The 20094-nt window shown below is 37.0% G+C and overlaps 2 protein-coding genes across 3 annotated transcripts in view; one reads left to right on the forward strand and one right to left on the reverse strand.

Annotated features, from left to right (window-relative positions):
- Positions 1-14451, forward strand: part of LOC134649605 (putative carbonic anhydrase 3) — a 50604-nt gene extending 36153 nt beyond the window's left edge. The window contains exons 3-8 of one of the 2 annotated variants that reach the window (XM_063504432.1): positions 1290-1375; positions 1525-1603; positions 4189-4327; positions 12041-12146; positions 13481-13708; positions 14177-14451. In XM_063504432.1, coding sequence (XP_063360502.1) covers positions 1290-1375; positions 1525-1603; positions 4189-4327; positions 12041-12146; positions 13481-13708; positions 14177-14431 — 893 coding nt within the window. In that variant the 3' untranslated portion in view covers positions 14432-14451. Of the gene's footprint in view, positions 1-1289; positions 1455-1524; positions 1604-4188; positions 4328-12040; positions 12147-13480; positions 13709-14176 lie in introns of both variants that reach the window. The other variant, XM_063504431.1, reaches the window with a different exon arrangement.
- A 2139-nt stretch (positions 14452-16590) lies between these two features.
- LOC134649889 (coiled-coil domain-containing protein 12) lies at positions 16591-18126 on the reverse strand. Its single transcript, XM_063504722.1, has 3 exons — positions 17903-18126; positions 17473-17593; positions 16591-16853 (listed from the first exon to the last, which is right to left on the reverse strand). The coding sequence occupies exons 1-3, from the start codon at positions 18049-18051 to the stop codon at positions 16644-16646; spliced, it is 480 nt and encodes a 159-aa protein (XP_063360792.1). The 5' UTR covers positions 18052-18126; the 3' UTR covers positions 16591-16643.
- Positions 18127-20094: the final 1968 nt, after the last annotated feature.

Here is a 20094-nt window from a genome sequence, read left to right on the forward strand (position 1 = left end):
ACGAAATCGCATGCAAGTTCTTGATCCGTCTAAATGGGGCGTTACGTACGTTAGTCAGTCTGACAATTGTGCGTATTATGCATTACACTTATGGCAGTGAAAAAACTTTTCAAATTAAAACTCGGACATTCGGAGGAAAATAGTTCAGAACTATCCATATCATGGGCCTTGACTTCACAATGGCGTGACAAAGGTTACTAGATCAATTATTAGTACTTAAAAATAATCCTTTATTAAAATACAGGCCTACAATTTAGATCACTGTAATTAAGGCATAATTTATATGGAAGAGTTGTTTATGTAATATTGATGGGTTAAATAATACGACTGGTTAGATGAACCAATTGTAATTATTGTAAAACTTCACGCTATAATTATATAATATGATATTGAATGTTATAGTTTCAACGACTAAAGTATGTTAAGGCTTTGCGGTTTAAATGTTTAAACTACTTAGTACTAGAGTACTTTATGATACTTGAAATTATGATAATCTGCTCTGAAAGTGAGGATTTAGACCATTGAGGTATATACAATACAAGAGACGACATCTCGAACAAAATGTTTCCGCACCTCAGAGAAGTATGCATGCACTTCTTTGCTTTTAGTACGTCACCGACCACTGACGAGATGCCACACATGTACAGAAAGTTTAAAAAAAATAATTAAGAAATGCCTTCGTGCGTGTTAAAAAGTTGCAACAATAGCACAAGAAAATATAATAAAAAGGATGGAATAACATTTCACCGGTAAGCAATGGAATAACTGTTGATTTACTATTATTTAGTTTTCAAAGTAAATGTTTGGTCGTAGAAAAAGTATTGTATGCAATTTTCGGCTTCGCATGCATGCATGCACTTCTCTGAGGTGCGGAAACATTTTGTTCGAGATGTCGTCTCTTGTTATATACCTCAATGATTTAGACAGCCGACTCACTTTTGTTGGTCCGGGAGCGTAGCCAATGCGACAATCGTTAATTGTTCACGCCAATCAAAAAGTAAAAACTGTATCGGAATGACAGATGCAAACGAATAGTCACGTTGTCATTTCTATACATTACCATAGAGAAATAAGTAAGCTAATTTATTTCTCTATGATACGAGTATTACTTACTTTTCGCCTTTGCCTTCATAATTGTGAATGCCATCTACAATCCTATTCCTATCACCGATAAAACCCTTCCACAACTTTCGCATCATATACCTAATACCCTATAGTTCTTTCACGTTAGCTATAGGTTGATGCGTACGCTAAACGGTGTACAAAAATATGTTTATTTTATTACCCAGGTCCAACGCACTGGGGCGAGCGCTACCGAGAGTGCACGGGCAAGCACCAGAGCCCGATCAACATCAACGTGCTGCGCGTGAAGCAAGTCACGCTGCCCGACATCGAATTCGTTGGCTTCGACGACTCGATCGACGACGTGCACGTCACCAACAACGGCCACACTGGTAAGGCACAAACACTAAGGTACAGAGGGCGGACAGCAGGCCCGGTCAACATCAACTGCGCGTGAAGCAGGTCACGCTGCCCGACATCGAGTTCGTCGGCTTCGACGACTCGATCGACGACGTACACGTCATCAACAACGGGCACACTGGTAAGGCACAAACACTAAGGTACATACTACAGAGGGCAGACAGCAGGCCCGGTCAACATCAACTGCGCGTGAATCAGGTCACGCTGCCCGACATCGAGTTCGTCGGCTTCGACGACTCGATCGACGACGTGCACGTCACTAACAACGGGCACACTGGTAAAGCACGTCAATTTTAATATGAAATCGTCGTTTATGGGTTTTTTGAACCTTAAACGACGTGTTAGGGAATGCTGGCGTATTTTCTGTGCGTATTGATTTGGATAAATACTTTTTTCTAAGACTTTACATAGATACTATTCAAAAAGAAAGGTTAAGTTTAACACAATGCCTATTGATAAGTACGAAAATTTGACTATGTTATTTTTCTACCCTTAAAATTACTTTTACGACAAACTTGATATCACATTGGTTATCTAGAATGGACACACTGGAGGTCGACAAAATCCACATCTACATATTTATATTTTTATATAAATGTACTAAATTGCTATCATTATCGGAACTAGATCTGTTGATAGTAATTTTCCCAAGATATAAGTTTTCCCTTGCATTCAATAATTAGTTACGATATCCTATTATTTTTAAAGTAGGTTTTAATTTATTTCGCCAGACTTAAAAACTGGAGCTAACTTCCGTTGCGCTTGTGAAACGTAGGTAAATTGCAGTGTAGTCAAGAATTTTGCGCCAAAGTCTTAATTAGCGAGGTAATTTACCAACCAGTGAAATTACAGCGGCTGTGCAACATGCCTTTCTACATTTTTACGAATTTTATAAAGATTTTGGGCAACTTCGAAACCATTAATTTCGGTTGAATGATCATTGACCCTCGCTTGGCCGTACGGCCATATAAGTACCTACTTAAAGCGACACCGTTTACCATCAAGCCACGTTATCAATGTTGCAATTCATTGGAAATAAGGGTCTGGCATATATAACTTTCTACCGCATCGAGAACCGTAACTTCACTAAACTCGTGCCTAACTTTGCTAAAGTAAAGCAATATTTTTTACCGAGAAATATATATCCATTAAATTCTATTTAACCTCAAATCATCTAAAATTCAAAATCGTAAGCGTAAGAGGTAACAGGCAGAAAGAGTTACTTTCGCAGTTTTACAATAAGTACCTATTTTAGTTTCTGTGGTAAAGAAGGAAGCACGGTAACGATCTAGTAAATGATATTAAGTATTTGCGGTATCGATATTAAGTTACACGACGCACGCACTTACAAGTGCAGGTGAAGTGGGTGATATGTATCAATTGCATGTAACTGATAGTAAACTACAATTCATTCAACGATCATATCAGTGAAACGAGGAGAATACTAAGAAAGCCGGCCAATGAAGATATATTGTAACATGCATTATTTTTATTTGCTAGACTTATTTCTACAAGCTTACAGGCTGATCAAAAATAAGTTTTTTTTTTCTGCAGCATTTTGATTAAGCTGAAGGAAAATATTTTGAAGATTATAGAATACGTTTTGTTTTATTTAAATGATTGTAGTTTACATTTTTACTGACGTTTTGTAAAATACCTACCTACTTATTCCTAAAATTCTGAATCCACTTGACAAGTTGCTTCCCGTTTCTTACATGCTACTTACATCTACATGCATGCCAAGTTTCGTGATTTCTTCCGGATAGGACTATACTTTGACATTTGTTAGGGAAATGAGTCGGACTATCAACTGATAAACAAAAGTCAAATAAATAAATAAAAGTCTGTCTTGCCTACGAATATTTTTGACGCGCCGCATGTAGCGGCACGCCACTAGGTACCTACTGTTATAACATAGGTATAGTTGGTCAAACCAAATTGTCAGTAAATAGAGTCTGGCTAATGAAAGTTGAGCCTGAGATTTATTTAAAACTTTTTATATGGCAACTTTTTTTCCTATGAAATAAGCTGTCAGTTTCAAGCTGTCATTTAATTTCATAGTAATTTTATTGCCAGGTGCGGGTTTTATTGAAATTCCCGCGTTATCTCAGGCTCAACTTTTATTAGCCAGACTTTAAGAACAAAAAAAAACTATACTTGGTCAAGCAGATATTGTCAGTAGAAAAACGCGGCAAATTTGAAAAATGTAGGTGTGAAGGGATATGGTCTCATAGAAAATTTTAATTTCGCGCCTTTTTTTACTGACAAGATTTGCTTGACCAGCTTTATAAGAACTCATCCTTTTCTTTTTGGTGCTAGTACTATAGTTCGTTTTTTTTAGCATTAGAAAGAACTCGAAAGAAGGTCTTGGCAATTTTGACATGTCTTTTAATTGAAAAACGCTTTTTAAAAATCAGTAACTACCTATTACTTATGAAAGCAGAAGAATATAAATGATCGTATTAGATTCATAATTGTTACATATTTGCCGTAACTTATTTTTTAAATGTGTTTTTCAATTAAAAGACACATCAAGATTGTTTACCTTATTTCTAATGCTAAAAAAACGAACTATAGTATGATTCTAGAGAGAATCATACTATAGTTCGTTTTTTTTAGCATAGACAGAGGTCTATGCTTGAAATGAGACGGTCCTTTGACAAACTATAGTTCAAAATCATTCATATTATAACTTTTTGTTTGCAGTTCTGATAGAGGTGGACAACGAACCACATCCGCGAGTACGCGGCGGGCCGCTAGAGGGCGACTACATCTTTAGCCAGATGCATTTCCATTGGGGTGATAATGACACCTTCGGCTCTGAGGACAAGATCAACCATAGAAGGTAACTGTCTCTGTTTCTGTCACCGTAGCCTATGGACGCCTGCAACTCCAGAGGTGTTACATGCGCGTTGCCGTCCTTTAAAACCCTGTACACTCCTTTTTAGGGTTCCGTAGCCAAATGGCAAAAAACGGAACCCTTATAGATTCGTCATGTCTGTCTGTCCGTCTGTCTGTCCGTCTGTCTGTCCGTCCGTATGTCACAGCCACTTTTCTCCGAAACTATAAGAACTATACTGTTGAAACTTGGTAAGTAGATGTATTCTGTGAACCGCATTAAGATTTTCACACAAAAATAGAAAAAAAACAATTAATTTTTGGGGTTCCCCATACTTCGAACTGAAACTCAAAATTTTTTTTTTCATCAAACCCATACGTGTGGGGTATCTATGGATAGGTCTTCAAAAATGATATTGAGGTTCCTAATATCATTTTTTTCTAAACTGAATAGTTTGCGCGAGACACACTTCCAAAGTGGTAAAATGTGTGTCCCCTCCCCCTAACTTCTAAAAGAAGAGAATGATAAAACTAAAAAAAATATATGATGTACATTACCATGTAAACTTCCACCGAAAATTGGTTTGAACGAGATCTAGCAAGTAGTTTTTTTTTAATACGTCATAAATCGCCTAAATACGGAACCCTTCATGGGCGAGTCCGACTCGCACTTGGCCGCTTTTTTTTTAATAACCCCATACTGTAGACTCTCAGGAAAACCTCGGAAGGGAGCTCATTCCACAGCCGGAGCGTCCGCGGGAGGAAATTCCTCTTAAACACAGTACGCGACCATTTAGGTTCTAGGGTGTGTGGATGAACACCCTGCCGATATCCTGCTGCTATTATTATGATTTGGATGCAAATAAATAAAAACACATTATGTAATATAAATACATATAGCGAATCGGATAGAGTCGTGAGTGTTATGTCGTGTTCCACGTGCTTTGTTCATGAATAGCCATACTTAGCGGCGTTATTATAATAATTACTGTGGGTTCATGCTAATCGCTATTCCTTCGGTTAATCTGCATATTGTTCTGGTGTGATTAAAAACAATACATAAAACATACGGGTGATTTATGTCGTCAAGTCACTATAAGTATGCACCTAGCTGTATTGGTCGTTAGGTCTTATAATAAGTATAATAACACCGTTCCGTTCCAGTTTATACCTATAATTATACATTTCCGCAATAGAACGACTTCCGCTTTTATACAAATTTACCAGGTTCAGTTTCTCTAATACAGGCCTAGCAAGCGAGTCACCAGCTGATGGGCTAGGGGGTGGGCAGTTGATATGGCCGATGGCCAAAGTGAGAGGGAGGGGCCTTACGGTTAATCAACTATGTATTGACTTACAGTTTTTAATTTTCTTCAGTACCTCATTGGATTGTGTTGTGTACATTAGGAGTAAGAACTAATAACATGAACAGTTAGCTAGACCACAGTTGCTTGTAAGTGTAATCATTCACAGATTTAATGCTCAGTAAAAGGGGTTCAGCACTCAAACCACTGCTTTCAGCAACATTTATTTTATTACATTGATATACAGGATTAGTTTAAGATTACAATAATATCAAATCGAACATAACCTCGGGCAACGCGCGCCGCCATATCTGACAGTTCTCTCTCTCTACCATAGATACAATACAATAACCCAAAAGTATAAAGCCAGGTGCGTACTACATGATTATCAGTGTAAAGCCACATACAGAACATTAACTAGGTATTGTGATGCTTATAGCTCGGCCGTCCTTTTATTTAAAGTGAGTCCTCTCACTAAAAACAATTGTACATTAATAACAACAGTAATATATCATGACAATTTTATCGATATCAAACAAACATTCATAAGAACAGTTTTTGTAAACTTCTGACTATAGACCTTTATTAGCCAATCACAGCCAATGACTATTTGCATATATGTAAGTATGTATTAACCTTATTGAGAAATCAATCTTCTGACTTCACATGCTTTAACCTGAGATCATGTAAACAATAACTTAATACAACCAGCTAACCTTATTGAGAAATCAATCTTCACACTTCACATGCTTTAACCTGAGATCATGTAAACAATAACAATACAACCAGCTAACCTTATTGAGAAATCAATCTTCTGACTTCACATGCTTTAACCTGAGATCATGTAAACAAAACTTAATACAACCAGCCAACCTTATTGAGAAATCAATCTTCTCACTTCACATGCTTTAACCTGAGATCATGTAAACAATAATTTAATACAACCAGCTAACCTGGTAGCATTAACAACCTTCTTTCGATAATCTTTCAATATACTTATATAAACTAATTTACATTCATGGTCTGCTCTAGACAGTCTGCCAAAGTATAAACCAACATCAACAATCACAGTCTGCCCTCAAGGCCTGCTCTACACAGTATGGCAAAGTATAACACGTCATAAACAATGACAGTCTCCCCTTAAGGTCTGCTCTAAATAGTTTAGCAAAACATAATTCATCATAAACAATCACAGTATTCACAGTTTGCAAAACATAATTCATCATAAACAATCACAGTCTGCCATTAAGGCCTGCTCTTAATAGTTTGCAAAGCACAATTCATCATAAACAATCACAGTCTGCCATTAAAGCCTGCTCTAAACAGTTTACAAAGCATAATTCATCATAAACAATCACAGTCTGCCATTAAGGCCTGCTCTAAATAGTTTACAAAGCATAATTCATCATAAACAAACTCAGTCTGCCGTTAAGGCCTGCTCTAAATAGTTAGCAAAGCATAATATGTACATCATAAACATCACAGTCTGCCATTAAGGCCTGTTCTAAATAGTTTGGCAAAACATAATACGTCACAAACATTCACAGTCTGCCCTTAAGGCCTGCTCTAGATAGTTTGGCAAAACATAATACGTCACAAACATTCGCAGTCTGCCCTCAAGTCCTGCTCTAAATAGTTTGGCAAAACATAATACATCATAGACAGTCACAGTCTGCCCATAAGGCCTGCTCTAAAAGTTTGGCAAAGCATAATACATCATAAACAATCACAGTCTGCCCATAAGGCCTGCTCTAATAGTTTGGCAAAGCATAATACATCATAAACAACCACAGTCTGCCCTTAAGGCCTGCTCTAGACATAATCCCAAAGTATAAATTGTTATGGCCTGCTCTAGACTTGACTAGTCTAGACAGTCTGCCACTACGGCCTGCTCTAGAAGACAGGCTGCTATCAAAGCCTGTTCTAGACAGTCTGCCAAATTCAACCTAGACAATCTAATAATTTGATTTGGTATGGCCTGCTCTAGACTGGACCAGTCTAGACAGTCTGCCATCACGGCCTGCTCTAGAAGACAGGCTGCTATCAAAGCCTGTTCTAGACAGTCTGCCAAGATTCAACCTAGTCAATCTAATAATTTGATTTGGTATGGCCTGCTCTAGACTGGACCAGTCTAGACAGTCTGCCATCACGGCCTGCTCTAGAAGACAGGCTGCTATCAAAGCCTGTTCTAGACAGTCAGCCAAAGTTTAAATCATCAACATCATAAACAATCGCGGCCTACCCCAGACAGTCTGCCTTCAAGGCCTGCGCTGGTCAGTTTGCCAAAGTATAAACTAATATATATATTTTAATTTGGATCAGACAACAAAGCCCATATTACAATAACCTAACTTTGCCAAAACATAAACTAACATAATAAACAATACAATAACCTAACTTTGCCAAAACATAAACTAACATAATAAACAGTCATGGCCTGCTCTAGACAGTCTGCCATTACGGCCTGCACTAGACAGTCTGCCAAAACTCAACAGTTATATTCTAGATTCATAATATTAATATGATAACTAGCAATCATGTCAGCGAAGAGTCTCGAACAACACCTAGAGATACTCTCGCTGGGTCGCTGGATCAAGGTTCAGATGCAGAAGGTGGTAATCTTGGACACGGCGCGTATGTACGTCGGTTCCTCACTCTGTGGCTCTGACCATCGGCAGCTTGGGCCCTGCCCACTGCTGGCAGCACAATCTTAACAGTTTAACCTCCTTTGCTTCAGTCAGCTCTTGCTGCGAAGCCCTCGCTTATCATCAATGAAGGGCCGTTCAGCCAGGTTACCAGCGTTGAAACATAAAAAAATAAAAATGTTATAATTATTGGCAGTAGCAACGATCGTTTTAGTCTCAGTCCTCGTCAATAATTAATTCATTGATCATGCACATCGACTCAGTCAATCACTATCATCATCAATTAATCTTACTATATACATCATCCATATATCGTCATCAAAGTGGTCGGTCAAGCATTATCGCCGACATTGTCATCTAAATCGTCCAGCTCCGTTTTTATCATCGATATGGTCAGTTATTGACCCTGTCATGGGGCAAACATCGTCGCCGACATCGACACTGTAGTAGACATGTTCAGTCATATACATCATCATCGTTATCGGACCTCTATTACCTTAGATTTTCCTTAGATACCTACTCATCGTTACTAAGATCGTAATCAGACGTCAATGTCGTCATGGATATCAATCATTATCTTCATCAAAAATCATCAACATTAATTAATTAAAATAACAAATATTCCATCAATTCATCAACTCAGAAATAACATCTAAAATATGTTTTATTTTTTTATTTTTATTTATTTATATAAACAGATTATTCAATGACCTGATGGTCCTGATGTTTCGTCCTAAACTTCGTCCAATATTTCACAATAGTAAAGTAATAGGGATTCAGCCACAGAAATCGGCAAAAACGCAGCAATAAACCTTGGGGTGACATGCACCCGGAAAGAAAACACTCCAAATAAGTACTACTGTATACTACACGGAGTATACCGTAGCAAATACTATCGACATTACCCCACCTATTATATTATTGGAACCATTGGAAGTAATTAAAAGTAATTCCAATACCTTAATTCACCCTATAAGCAAATGAAATCGTAAAGTCACAAATAAATTGTATTTCATAGCAACAATTCATAGTTTCATTTTTGGTTTATTACTGGATTGCAATCATAATCATAATCATTTATTAGTCGCCATCCATTACACACACACACATTACGCATGTATAACTGCATTACTTATTTCAATTTTGAATACCTAGTAAAATTTTAAAAAATATAACTGAATACTATGCAATATTATTAGACAAATATTGAGTCAACAGCACGGAAAAGTAATCTGTTCTTGTTTAGCCAATCCCGTTTAACAAATGCTTTTACCAGACAGGACTTGCACTAAATTTATAAATTTAGAGAGACAAATTTGTACATTGGTGTATATTTTGTGCAATAATGTTTAAATATAAATACCGCTTGTCATCAATTCAAAGGTATGAAGTAGGTATTCAAGAATTCCAAATAGAGTGAAATTATTCACTTTCTTTTTTAAATACCTACTAGGAGATCTTAACCATTGTAAATGAACCTGTACTCGTTAACAGAAAATAAACTTTCTTTTTCGTTTTCATTTGCAATCTCAGTAAAAGTATCCACAATGCGACCAGACATCATGTTGCTAATAATAATGCTTTGAAATTGTTGCTTATATTTTCAAACTTATTTCTTTTGTAAATTGATGTAGAATAATTGTGACACCATTAATGGTGCAAGTCTCTTTTACATTCTGAAATGTTAATATCATTAATTTAAACTTCCTTGATTTGTATGTGAGGTGTGAGGATTAAGCCTGGACTATCCCTATAGTCCAATATGCAAAATTTCCATACATCCAATCAATCGAAAATAATAATAATAAAAGAATGTATGACAAATCTGTAACCGATAACATTTAAAATTTCGAAAAATTCTGCTCATCTGTTTTTCATCTTTAAATTATATAAACCTTGCTCATATACAAAATTCAGGCTTAAGAATGAATTACATAAACTAATGAATTGGGTTATTGAGATACATGACATTTGAAACAATAGCATGAAATAGATGTGAAACTACCAGCATCATTTCAAATTTAGAATTCATACTGTGTGTAATTCCATTCAATCATTATTGTTTCTATATGCTTCTCTCTAAGTATCCAGATTGATAATTTTCAGTATAACAATGATATGCAACTACATGCATGTACCTACCTATGTAGAATATACCATTCAATATCTTCAATTATCATTTTTTTAATCCCTTTTTCATACACAAATGTTCATAAATAATTATTTTTTGTTGTCAAATCAAAAACTATTTTCTGTCTTTTGTCCAAAATAATTTATATGCACATTTACCTATCATATTATTTTATTCTGAATTAGAGACCGGAGTATAGAGATAGAGATATATCTAAATAAGTGTGGTGCCTGCTAAAGGCCTCTTCTAACTCTTTCCATTGACAACTGTCATGGGCCAATCTCCTACAATTCTAGCCCGCTATCATTTTCTTCCTCTCATTTTCGCTATCCCATCATTTTATCATGGCGATAACCTCTGTGATACTGATCCATAACATTGTTTTGTTATCTCTTACCATATATAGGCATTATATACTCATGCATCATTAGAAACAATATACCTTTTAGTGTCATTAGACTATCCAAAAAAGAATAGTAATAATACCTAGTAAATATTCAACTAACATCATTATACAACTCAGTGTTAATAACTAACTTCACTGAGCACCTGCATTGTACCTGAATACTGCATAATGCCATCCTTACCCTTTTGACTTCCTTCGTAACCATGTTGGCTCTTAATAATAGCTCTGTGTCTCACCAATCTCACCGTGACGAAGCTGATGGTTGTTTTGCTTGCGTTCTCGTCGAGATCTATTCTCATTGTATTCCAACATGTCATCTCACAGTCCAAAAACAAACAATGACAAAAACACGGGTTGATAACTAGATCAATATATAGCGAACATCCAGTGCATTGCAAATTTAAAACACTTTTTATGGTAAGCAAACAAAACCAATTGTCAATCATTTTGTTTAGCGTACAAAATATGAAATCTATCTTGTATCATATATATACTTTCTATTGCTTTCATTATGAAATGAACTCTTAAAAGACCAAGCAACTTACATTTCTACGCACCTCTCGTCATCAGTGAGAGCGACGATCGTGAGCTCTCAGGTGGCTGACGTAACCTATCTTTGCAGTGAATGTACGTCCACATTCACCGCAGGTCAGCAGCCCTCCGACAAAATTGTATTTGATGACCGCAGGTGGTCGCGCCTTTAACTCATCACAGACATCACGCTTCGCGTAGTTCCACTCGCCTCTGCTCTTCAAAGGCTTGCACTTTTGTATTCATTGTATGCCTTCACTTCGGCCGATCTTGTGCGGAAGTCTCCCAGTGCGATGGTTCAATATAGCACCTCCATACAGGTGAAAACAATCATCCAATTTCTATGTGGGCATTTGAATTCACAATCCCGCTTTCTGAGATGTAATCATTCACAGATTTAATGCTCAGTAAAAGGGGTTCAGCACTCAAACCACTGCTTTCAGCAACATTTATTTTATTACATTGATATACAGGATTAGTTTAAGATTACAATAATATCAAATCGAACATAACCTCGGGCAACGCGCGCCGCCATATCTGACAGTTCTCTCTCTCTACCATAGATACAATACAATAACCCAAAAGTATAAAGCCAGGTGCGTACTACATGATTATCAGTGTAAAGCCACATACAGAACATTAACTAGGTATTGTGATGCTTATATAAGGGATGACAAATAATAGAAAGAGTGTTAATTTTCAGTTTCCCGATGGAGCTACACATGGTGTTCTACAAACACGAATACCACACCGCCAAGGAGGCTGTCAAACACAGCGACGGCCTCGCTGTGCTAGCTTTCTTCTACGAGGTAATAACATACATACATACATACGTATAATCACGCCTATTTCCCAGAGGGGTAGGCAGAGGCCACGGATTTCCATTTGCTACGATCCTGACATACCTCTTTCGCTTCAGTTACTTTCATAACATTTCATACACGCTCGCCGGTTTAGGGTGCTCTTGACCTGGCCTTTCTTCAGGATTTCCCCGATCTGATCGAAGAAAGTCCGCCGAGGTCTGCCCCTTCCAATAACATGAACAGGTAAAAACTAATGTTGTATGCAGAAACGTCTGCAAATCATACCACGATGTATAGAAATACTTAAAGGAAAAGTGAAAAAACTCACTGCCTCGGGCGAGACTCGAACTCGCGAATCCGGGATACCAGCCCGTCGATCTACCAACAGAGCTACCGACTCCTTCGATCAACCTCTTCATGTCACAATATTATTATGGTCACTTTGGGATTACCCTCAAAATGATGATAAAAATTGCAGACCGGTGTTTTTTTGTTTTCGAGCGCGTGAATTCCAAGAAACCTTTTATCCAGATGTGCAAACTACCCAGTACCCTAACTAGGTCTTGCTAGTGTGCGAATAAAACTGTAAATTTATTCTGCCAGCTGTACGAAATCACTTCGATCACAATTTAATAGAAGTGAAATATAGATTCCTCACCCTCAACATGCGTAATGTATAGTATTCTCACATTCTAAACACAACAAAACTATACACTCAATAAAGATCAAGAAAATTTTGCTCAATACACTTAGATCACTCTATTTTCCTAGAATACGAGCAGATACTCGTACTAATTGAAAGTGCTTACACCTAAGGACGAACACATTCCTGTTTTGAATGCAAGCTAAATGCAAACGCGTACTTATACATTCGAACATAACGAACCTGTAATACCATGGATTGCGATTAAATGATTATGATTATTATGAATGTTTCTATTAACATTTAAAGTCGCCATCAGATATATCAAAGCGGCCGAGGTACCTACTCAAAAATATCTGAACACGCACTCTAACGTATTGACAATAGAGGCGGGTTCAGATATTTGTGAGCACGTTGGCCGCTCCGATATTATCTTATGGCGACTGTACAAGAACAGGAGTTTTGCTCTAAATGGATGATTAGTAGCAGGAAATGGTGTGTTGTATTGTATGTCTTAAGAACAGTGCTAGTTCAAATAATGATACTATTACCTACTATATTATTTCTTTCCTATTCCGGTAAATAATTATAGAGCTAGTAAATTTGTGCCTAGGAGTGACATAGGTAACTTTTGATTTACATACTATTTTACCCAGATTTCTTTCACAATAAAAACCTACCTAACGAATATTTCCAGCTCGACCGCCACCAGCACCCCGCCTACGACGACATCACGTCAGCGCTCGCGAACGTCACGGAACCCCACGCGACCGTAGTCATGAGCAACCCCTTCTCGTTCCTCAACATTCTGCCGTACGACCTGCGGCGGTACTTCACGTACAGGGGCTCGCTGACTACGCCACCGTGTTCGGAGGTCGTCACTTGGCTGGACTTCGAGCAGCCTGTGAGACTAGCTCATGAACAGGTAAGGACCCCACCATAGTAATGCTTAACATACCTACTGCTACGACCTGCAACCCCTTCTCGTTCCTCAACATTCTGCCGTACGACCTGCGGCGGTATTTCACGTACAGGGGCTCGCTGACTACGCCGCCGTGCTCGGAGGTCGTCATGTGGCTGGACTTCGAGCAGCCAGTGAGATTAGCTCATGAACAGGTAAGGAACCCACCTTAGTAATGTTTAACATACTGCTACGACCTGTTTCAGGCACGGGGGCTCGTTGACTAGTGACTACGCCGCCTTGCTCGGGAGTCGTCACTTGGCTTGGCTTGCCCCAGACGCCTAAACCCCCATTTCACTTATAAGTTCTACGTGGCTAACGTCAAATTACTTACGCTCGGTCTCATTACTAAATAAATGCATCTCGCAAAACAGCCTCGTTTTTTCGTTAATTGATTTATTGTCAGTAAACATTTATTGATATCGTTTTCAGATAGAGCTATTCCGCGAGCTAAAATCAGCCCACGGCAAGATCCGCCACAACTTCCGACCCATCCAGCCAATCGGCGACCGCGTCGTTTTCTACAACATCGACAACAACTACTTCAGCTACAACGAGCTGGATGACCCTAGAGAGGAAACTACTACCGCTAGGCCGAGGAGGAGGAAGGGGAATGGGGTGGGGAGGGCGGGGTTGTATTTGAGTTTGATGTTACTGTCGAGTATAGCCGTAATGATTCTCCTGTAATGGGTCCTGTGTCCTATTAGCCATAACATCTTTTCTTTTTATACGTTTTATCCTTGACAAAGCACTAACGCAGAAGATAGAGAAAAATGTTTGTGCCACAAGACTAGATGGCGTTACATACGTTTGATGGAAACCACCACCCCACTAAAACCAAAGAGAGGGTAAAATTTAAAACTTCCGACCCATCTTTATTGGCGATCGCATCGTATTAGCCATAAAATCTTTTGTCTTATATGCTTTACCATACCTAGACAGGCTAAAGATGCGTAAATTAGAGCAAAATGTTGTTCCCAAGAAGACACCAATAATAGGTGGCACTATTATACGTTTTACAATTTTCGGTAAGTCAACTGTGAAAAATTAACGCTTGACAATCTAATTATACAATATGCGAAACTGTATGGAGCAGTCTACTTCTGTTGACAAATTTGTAGATACAATATTTTGCACCACTTTACGCGTCACAAGCCCACTTGCATTGCACCATCCCACTAACTTGGGCTTAAGCGGTTAAACCGTCAACCCAGTGTCAAATTGTACTGGTAACCATGGTAACTCCAGGTTTAACCGGTTAACCCCGGGTTAGTGGAATGGTGCAATAGGGCCTTAGTATTGTTTGCCCGTGGTTTTACCACTTTACTTAATATTTGTTAATACCTAAGACTACAAATATGTTTTATTAATTTAAGGTGAAGCAATTTGTATTTAGTAAATTGAAAGACCATCAATCAGATGCCATGTGTACATTTGCCACCATGCCATTTTTTACCGTTTTTCAGCCATTAGCTAACCTCATACAACCAATGTAATAAGAATGTGTTGTGAACTGTATAGTATGAATATTAATATTAATAAGGTCAACCTTACTTTTGATTGTTATTTTTGAAATAATAAAGAGTTAAATAGCTAAATAGAATTTGAGCTGTTTGATAAATGAATTCTTCTAACTTCTATAATATAAATAGAACAAATCACTTGATTATGAGATTTTCATGAAATGTTTAAAAAAATTGTGAAGATGTGTATTATTCTGAATGGAAAATCAAATTGTACTTTTGAATTGAAGAGTTGAATAGCTTAATAGTAATCACATTAAAAAGCCATTAAAATATTAATATCCTATATATATATAATCCTTGATTATAGGAAATCATTTTTGTCAATAAATAACTTCTATACCATAAATATATCTACGTAGCAAATAACTTGCTTACCAGATTTTTAAGGAACAAGGTTGTAAATCAAATTTTACTTGATTATCAAATATATAATTTACTGTTTTTGAAATGTTATTTAACAACCAGCTATAAACAAGTAAATTATATAATTAATAACACCATGACATTCTTTTTTATGCAAATATCAGCCTTTATTTCTAGTTAAAGATAATTATTGAAGTAATTAAACATACATACAATATTTTTTTATGGGTTGTAAAATAAAATAAAAGATTTTAAAGATAGGATAATGACCTATTTTTTAACTTAAGGTGTTGTAATAAATATTTAGTGGAATTATATTTAAGTAGACCAAACTATACATAGGTGTTGCAATATAAATGACTGAAAATGTATGAATCAGATGTGGTTAGAGATTATTAAATGATTAAGTGTGATTTCATTTACTGTGATATGTACACAATTATATTTTTGTGATAAAAATATGACAGTTGACTTTTATTTCTTTAAATGTATTGACTATGACTGCATCATGTGCAACATGATTGGTGGGTAGTTCAACATGATAATAATGCATGTCTAAGCACAAATGACCCTTCATTGAATGTGGCCAATAGATAGCCAAAGGTATGTAGCATTGGCAACAAAATATATATTTTTTCCTGTCTGATTGAACCAAGGTGGTTTTTAATACAGTTGTAGTCATAGAAAGTTTAACTTATGTAATTTTTACAAACCCTTTTTATGCATACGAAAAAATTAAGAAATGAAAGAAGGAATGGAATGCGCTTCCGGTTTCTGTATTCCCTGAGAAATATGACCTCAGTCTCTTTAACACAAGAGTGAATAGGCTATTACTGAACCGGTGAGCTCCATCTTAGGCTATGTTTTTACTTTTCATCAGGTGTGACTAAAGCCAATTGCCGATCAGTTAATTATAAAAAAAAACGAGCATGGAGAGTACTGAAACTAAACTAGGTATCTTAATAAATATTGTATATTACTTACATACTACACACAGCAATTGTATCATATCAATCATCAGTACTAGGCTTATCTGTCATAGTGATCATGGCTCCCAGGTTGTCCTCCTTGCCCTGCTTGAGCCGCTCCCATATGAGCTCCGCTATGGCCTTCTGTGTTCTCCTTTCTAACTTTTCTAGTTTTTTTGATACATCTCGCTTCAGGTCCCAATCAGGTTTTCTAGGCGCTAGACTTGATATGTCTAGGTCTTGAAGGACTACCTGGAAATTAAAACATCATGGGTATTAAATGACTTAACCTGTCGAATCCCACGATATGACGTCACCCATAAGCGTTCTGGCTCAAATATAAGCCGCTGGGAGCTGACAGATTAATGGTATTAAGATTTACATAGGGAGTGCTCCCGGTACTGGTTTCCTATACAAATATAGTACCAGTACTGGGAATTCCCGGTTCTCGCCATACAAATTCAGTACCGGAAGCATTCCCTAGATTTACATTACGCTGAAACAGACAACAAATGAGACACTTGACCTTTTTAGGGTGTTTAATTGTTGGAATTGGTTGGTGGTTGAAACCTACCTGTTTAATTGTATCTACTACAAACAGTGACCAAGTGCCAGTTGCACCACCCGCACTTGACAGACTGATCAACGTCTACTATGACACTTTCCATACAATAAAATTTAGCGAACTCTTTAACAATGATAAATAGCTGGTGCAACCTACCTTAAGCCCGCATAACCAATTTTTTTGATACTTAATTTTTGAAAAAATTATTAATTAGAAGTAAGTAAGTAGTATATTTATAAAATATACGACGATAAATGAGCAGTTATAATAATAATCGGTGATCACTGGTAATAGACAAAGAATTACCTTCTCTTTGCCAGCTTCTAGCAAATCCTTCACTTGATCCTCTACAGCTGGCGGTAAAGCATCCTCCAGCTTTGCCTCTTGAAGAGTCTCATCTTGCGGCTTGTAGCTCCGAAATTTTGGCCTGAATTTAGGAATAAGTAACACATTTTTTAGTCCAATCATGCTAAGACAGCTAACTAAGTGAAAAATCTATTTTATATAAAGATCTTAAAACTGAGCAATATTATAAGTATGTTTCGGTGTTAATAATTTTATTGTTCACACAACAATTGTTGTTGATGTTAACAATTGTTGTTGCTATAAGACTGCCTTAAACCTACTGTAGTCAAACACAATAAAGAGAGCATAGGGCCCCCTGTCTATTACGACAGAATAGACATTACAATTACATACTAACTACACATAACCTAACTGCATGACGAAAACTTACTTTGGTAACGAAACTTTCTCAGCGGAAGCATCTGAAGTTTCATTTTCTGATGTATGGTTCTTCCGTTTTAAATTCTTTAATCTTTCTTTCCTTTTAAGTGCCTGCTCTTCCAAGCTGCCGACGCTTTCGCCTAGTTCCATGATAACCATACTTAAATGGTACTCTCAAATAGATAGTATTGAAATTTTAAATAAAGTTCTGCAGATAGTAACGTCAATTGTTGCAGTCACTTTAATAAAATTAATTTATGAAGAAATTAAATTTTTCAAATCTCGTAAAACACTACTCATAACATATTTTTTTTTTTTTTTTTTGTTAGAATGGCTTTTGCTTTATTTATAACATAGCACAAATAAATACTTTGTTTCTGACATCTGACGTACACAATGACATTATCAATGTCATAGTTTTTTTCATGTCCACCAAAATTATCAGCAAAACTATTTAAGATATAAGTTATGCCGTTGTCACGACGCCGCAATGAACCACATTTTGTACTACAGTTGGTCAAAACAAATTGTCAGTAAATAAGAACAAAACAAACTATACTTGGTCAACCAGATCTTGTCAGTAGAAAAAGGCGGCAAATTTTAAAAAGGTAGGCGCGAAGGGATTTCGTCCCATAGAAAATTTTAATTTCGCGCCTTTTTTTACTGACAAGATTTGCTTGACCAGCTATACTTATACTCATCCTTTTCTTTTGGGTGCTAGTACTAGTGTAAGACAAAGATAGTATGATTCTCTCTCTCTGTCTATGTTTGAAATGAGACAATCCTTTAACAAACTATATCTGCATACAACGCTGTATTTTTTTGCATAGAGATAGTATACACACACCAATAGTTTTATTTTAGATCCATTATATAAATAAATTTTAAAAGTTATACAATAAATAAATCATTGTAGATATAGCTGGTCAACCAAATCTTGTCAGTAAAAAAAGACGCGAAATTCAAATTTTCTATGGGACGATATCCCTTCGCGCCTACATTTTTCAAATTTGCGGCCTTTTTTACTGTCAAGATCTGGTTGACCAAGTATAATAGCCGTACTGAGGGGCTACCGCGAACCACGTTCGACGTGTTACCTCCCTGTCATACTTACGTACAAATTTACAAGTGCGACAGAGAGGCAATACGCCGAACGTGGTTCGCGGTAGGCGCTCTGCCCTCCTAAGGTAAAAGGCCGTATTTTCAAAGAACACTATATGAAAATACGGCCTTTTACCTTAGGAGGGCAGCGTAGCGCCATCTAGTGGCAAACATAAAAAGTTGCGAATATCGTTTATTCGTCATTCAAATAGATGGCAGTGTTGTGTGATTGCCAATCAGTTTGCCAATGGATAGTATAGCCAAAGAGAACTTGTCTCTGGTATAGCTTATATATAGCTAGTCAAGCAAATCTTGTCAGTAAAAAAAGGCGCGAAATTCAAATTTTCTATGGGACGATACTTGGTCAAGCAGATCCTGTCAGTACAAAAAAGGCGGCAAATTTGAAAAAATGTAGGCGCGAAGGGATATCGTCCCATAGAAAATTTGAATTTCGCGCCTTTTTTTACTGACAAGATTTGCTTGACCAGCTTTAGGTGATTATCACACTGGATGCGATTCGCGCATGTCGCGTCATTCGCTCGTCGCTCAAATGTGCGAGCGGGATGTCACTCTATTATATTCAGCAGGTATAGATGGTTAGATGGTCAAGCAAATCGTGTCAGTAAAAAAAGGCGCGAAATTCAAATTGTCTATGGGACGATGCCTCTTCGCGCTTATATTTTTCAAATTTGCCGCCTTTTTCTACTGACAAGATCTGCTTGAACAAGTATAGATTTGTTTTTTTTTTTTTATTTTACTTACATAAATAAAATATATAAATTTTTGATACCTTGATTAAATAAAATCTTGTTTCATTTTAACCACATTTTGATTCCGGTGGTTAATCAAGTTCTAGTAGGTATATTTCTACAAGTGGGTAAACTATTGCGATATTTGCATTTCTATAAAATGTGTGTTCCGTATCGACGTACAATTTTTCATCTAATAGTAGGTACCTATAGACAAATACCGGTTGGTATTGCATGAGCTTTGTTTGTAGTAGGTAGGTCCCCCCAACACATACTACCCCCGAGATACGCTAGGTACCTCCCTATTTCTAGGCATAGGTAATGGAAAAATACAATACAAGACCACAAATGT

The sequence above is a fragment of the Cydia amplana genome, chromosome 7 (assembly GCF_948474715.1).
Source record: "Cydia amplana chromosome 7, ilCydAmpl1.1, whole genome shotgun sequence".
NCBI classification, from domain to species: domain Eukaryota; kingdom Metazoa; phylum Arthropoda; class Insecta; order Lepidoptera; family Tortricidae; genus Cydia; species Cydia amplana.

Coding starts and splice junctions, on each gene's coding strand:
- LOC134649889 (XM_063504722.1), bottom strand. CDS start 18,051: ATGGTTATCATGGAACTAGGCGAAAGCGTCGGCAGCTTGGAAGAGCAG. Junction 17,594..17,902: donor GAGAAAGTTTCGTTACCAAA/GTAAGTTTTCGT, acceptor TCCTAAATTCAG/GCCAAAATTTCGGAGCTACA. Junction 16,854..17,472: donor TAGAAGCTGGCAAAGAGAAG/GTAATTCTTTGT, acceptor TTTAATTTCCAG/GTAGTCCTTCAAGACCTAGA.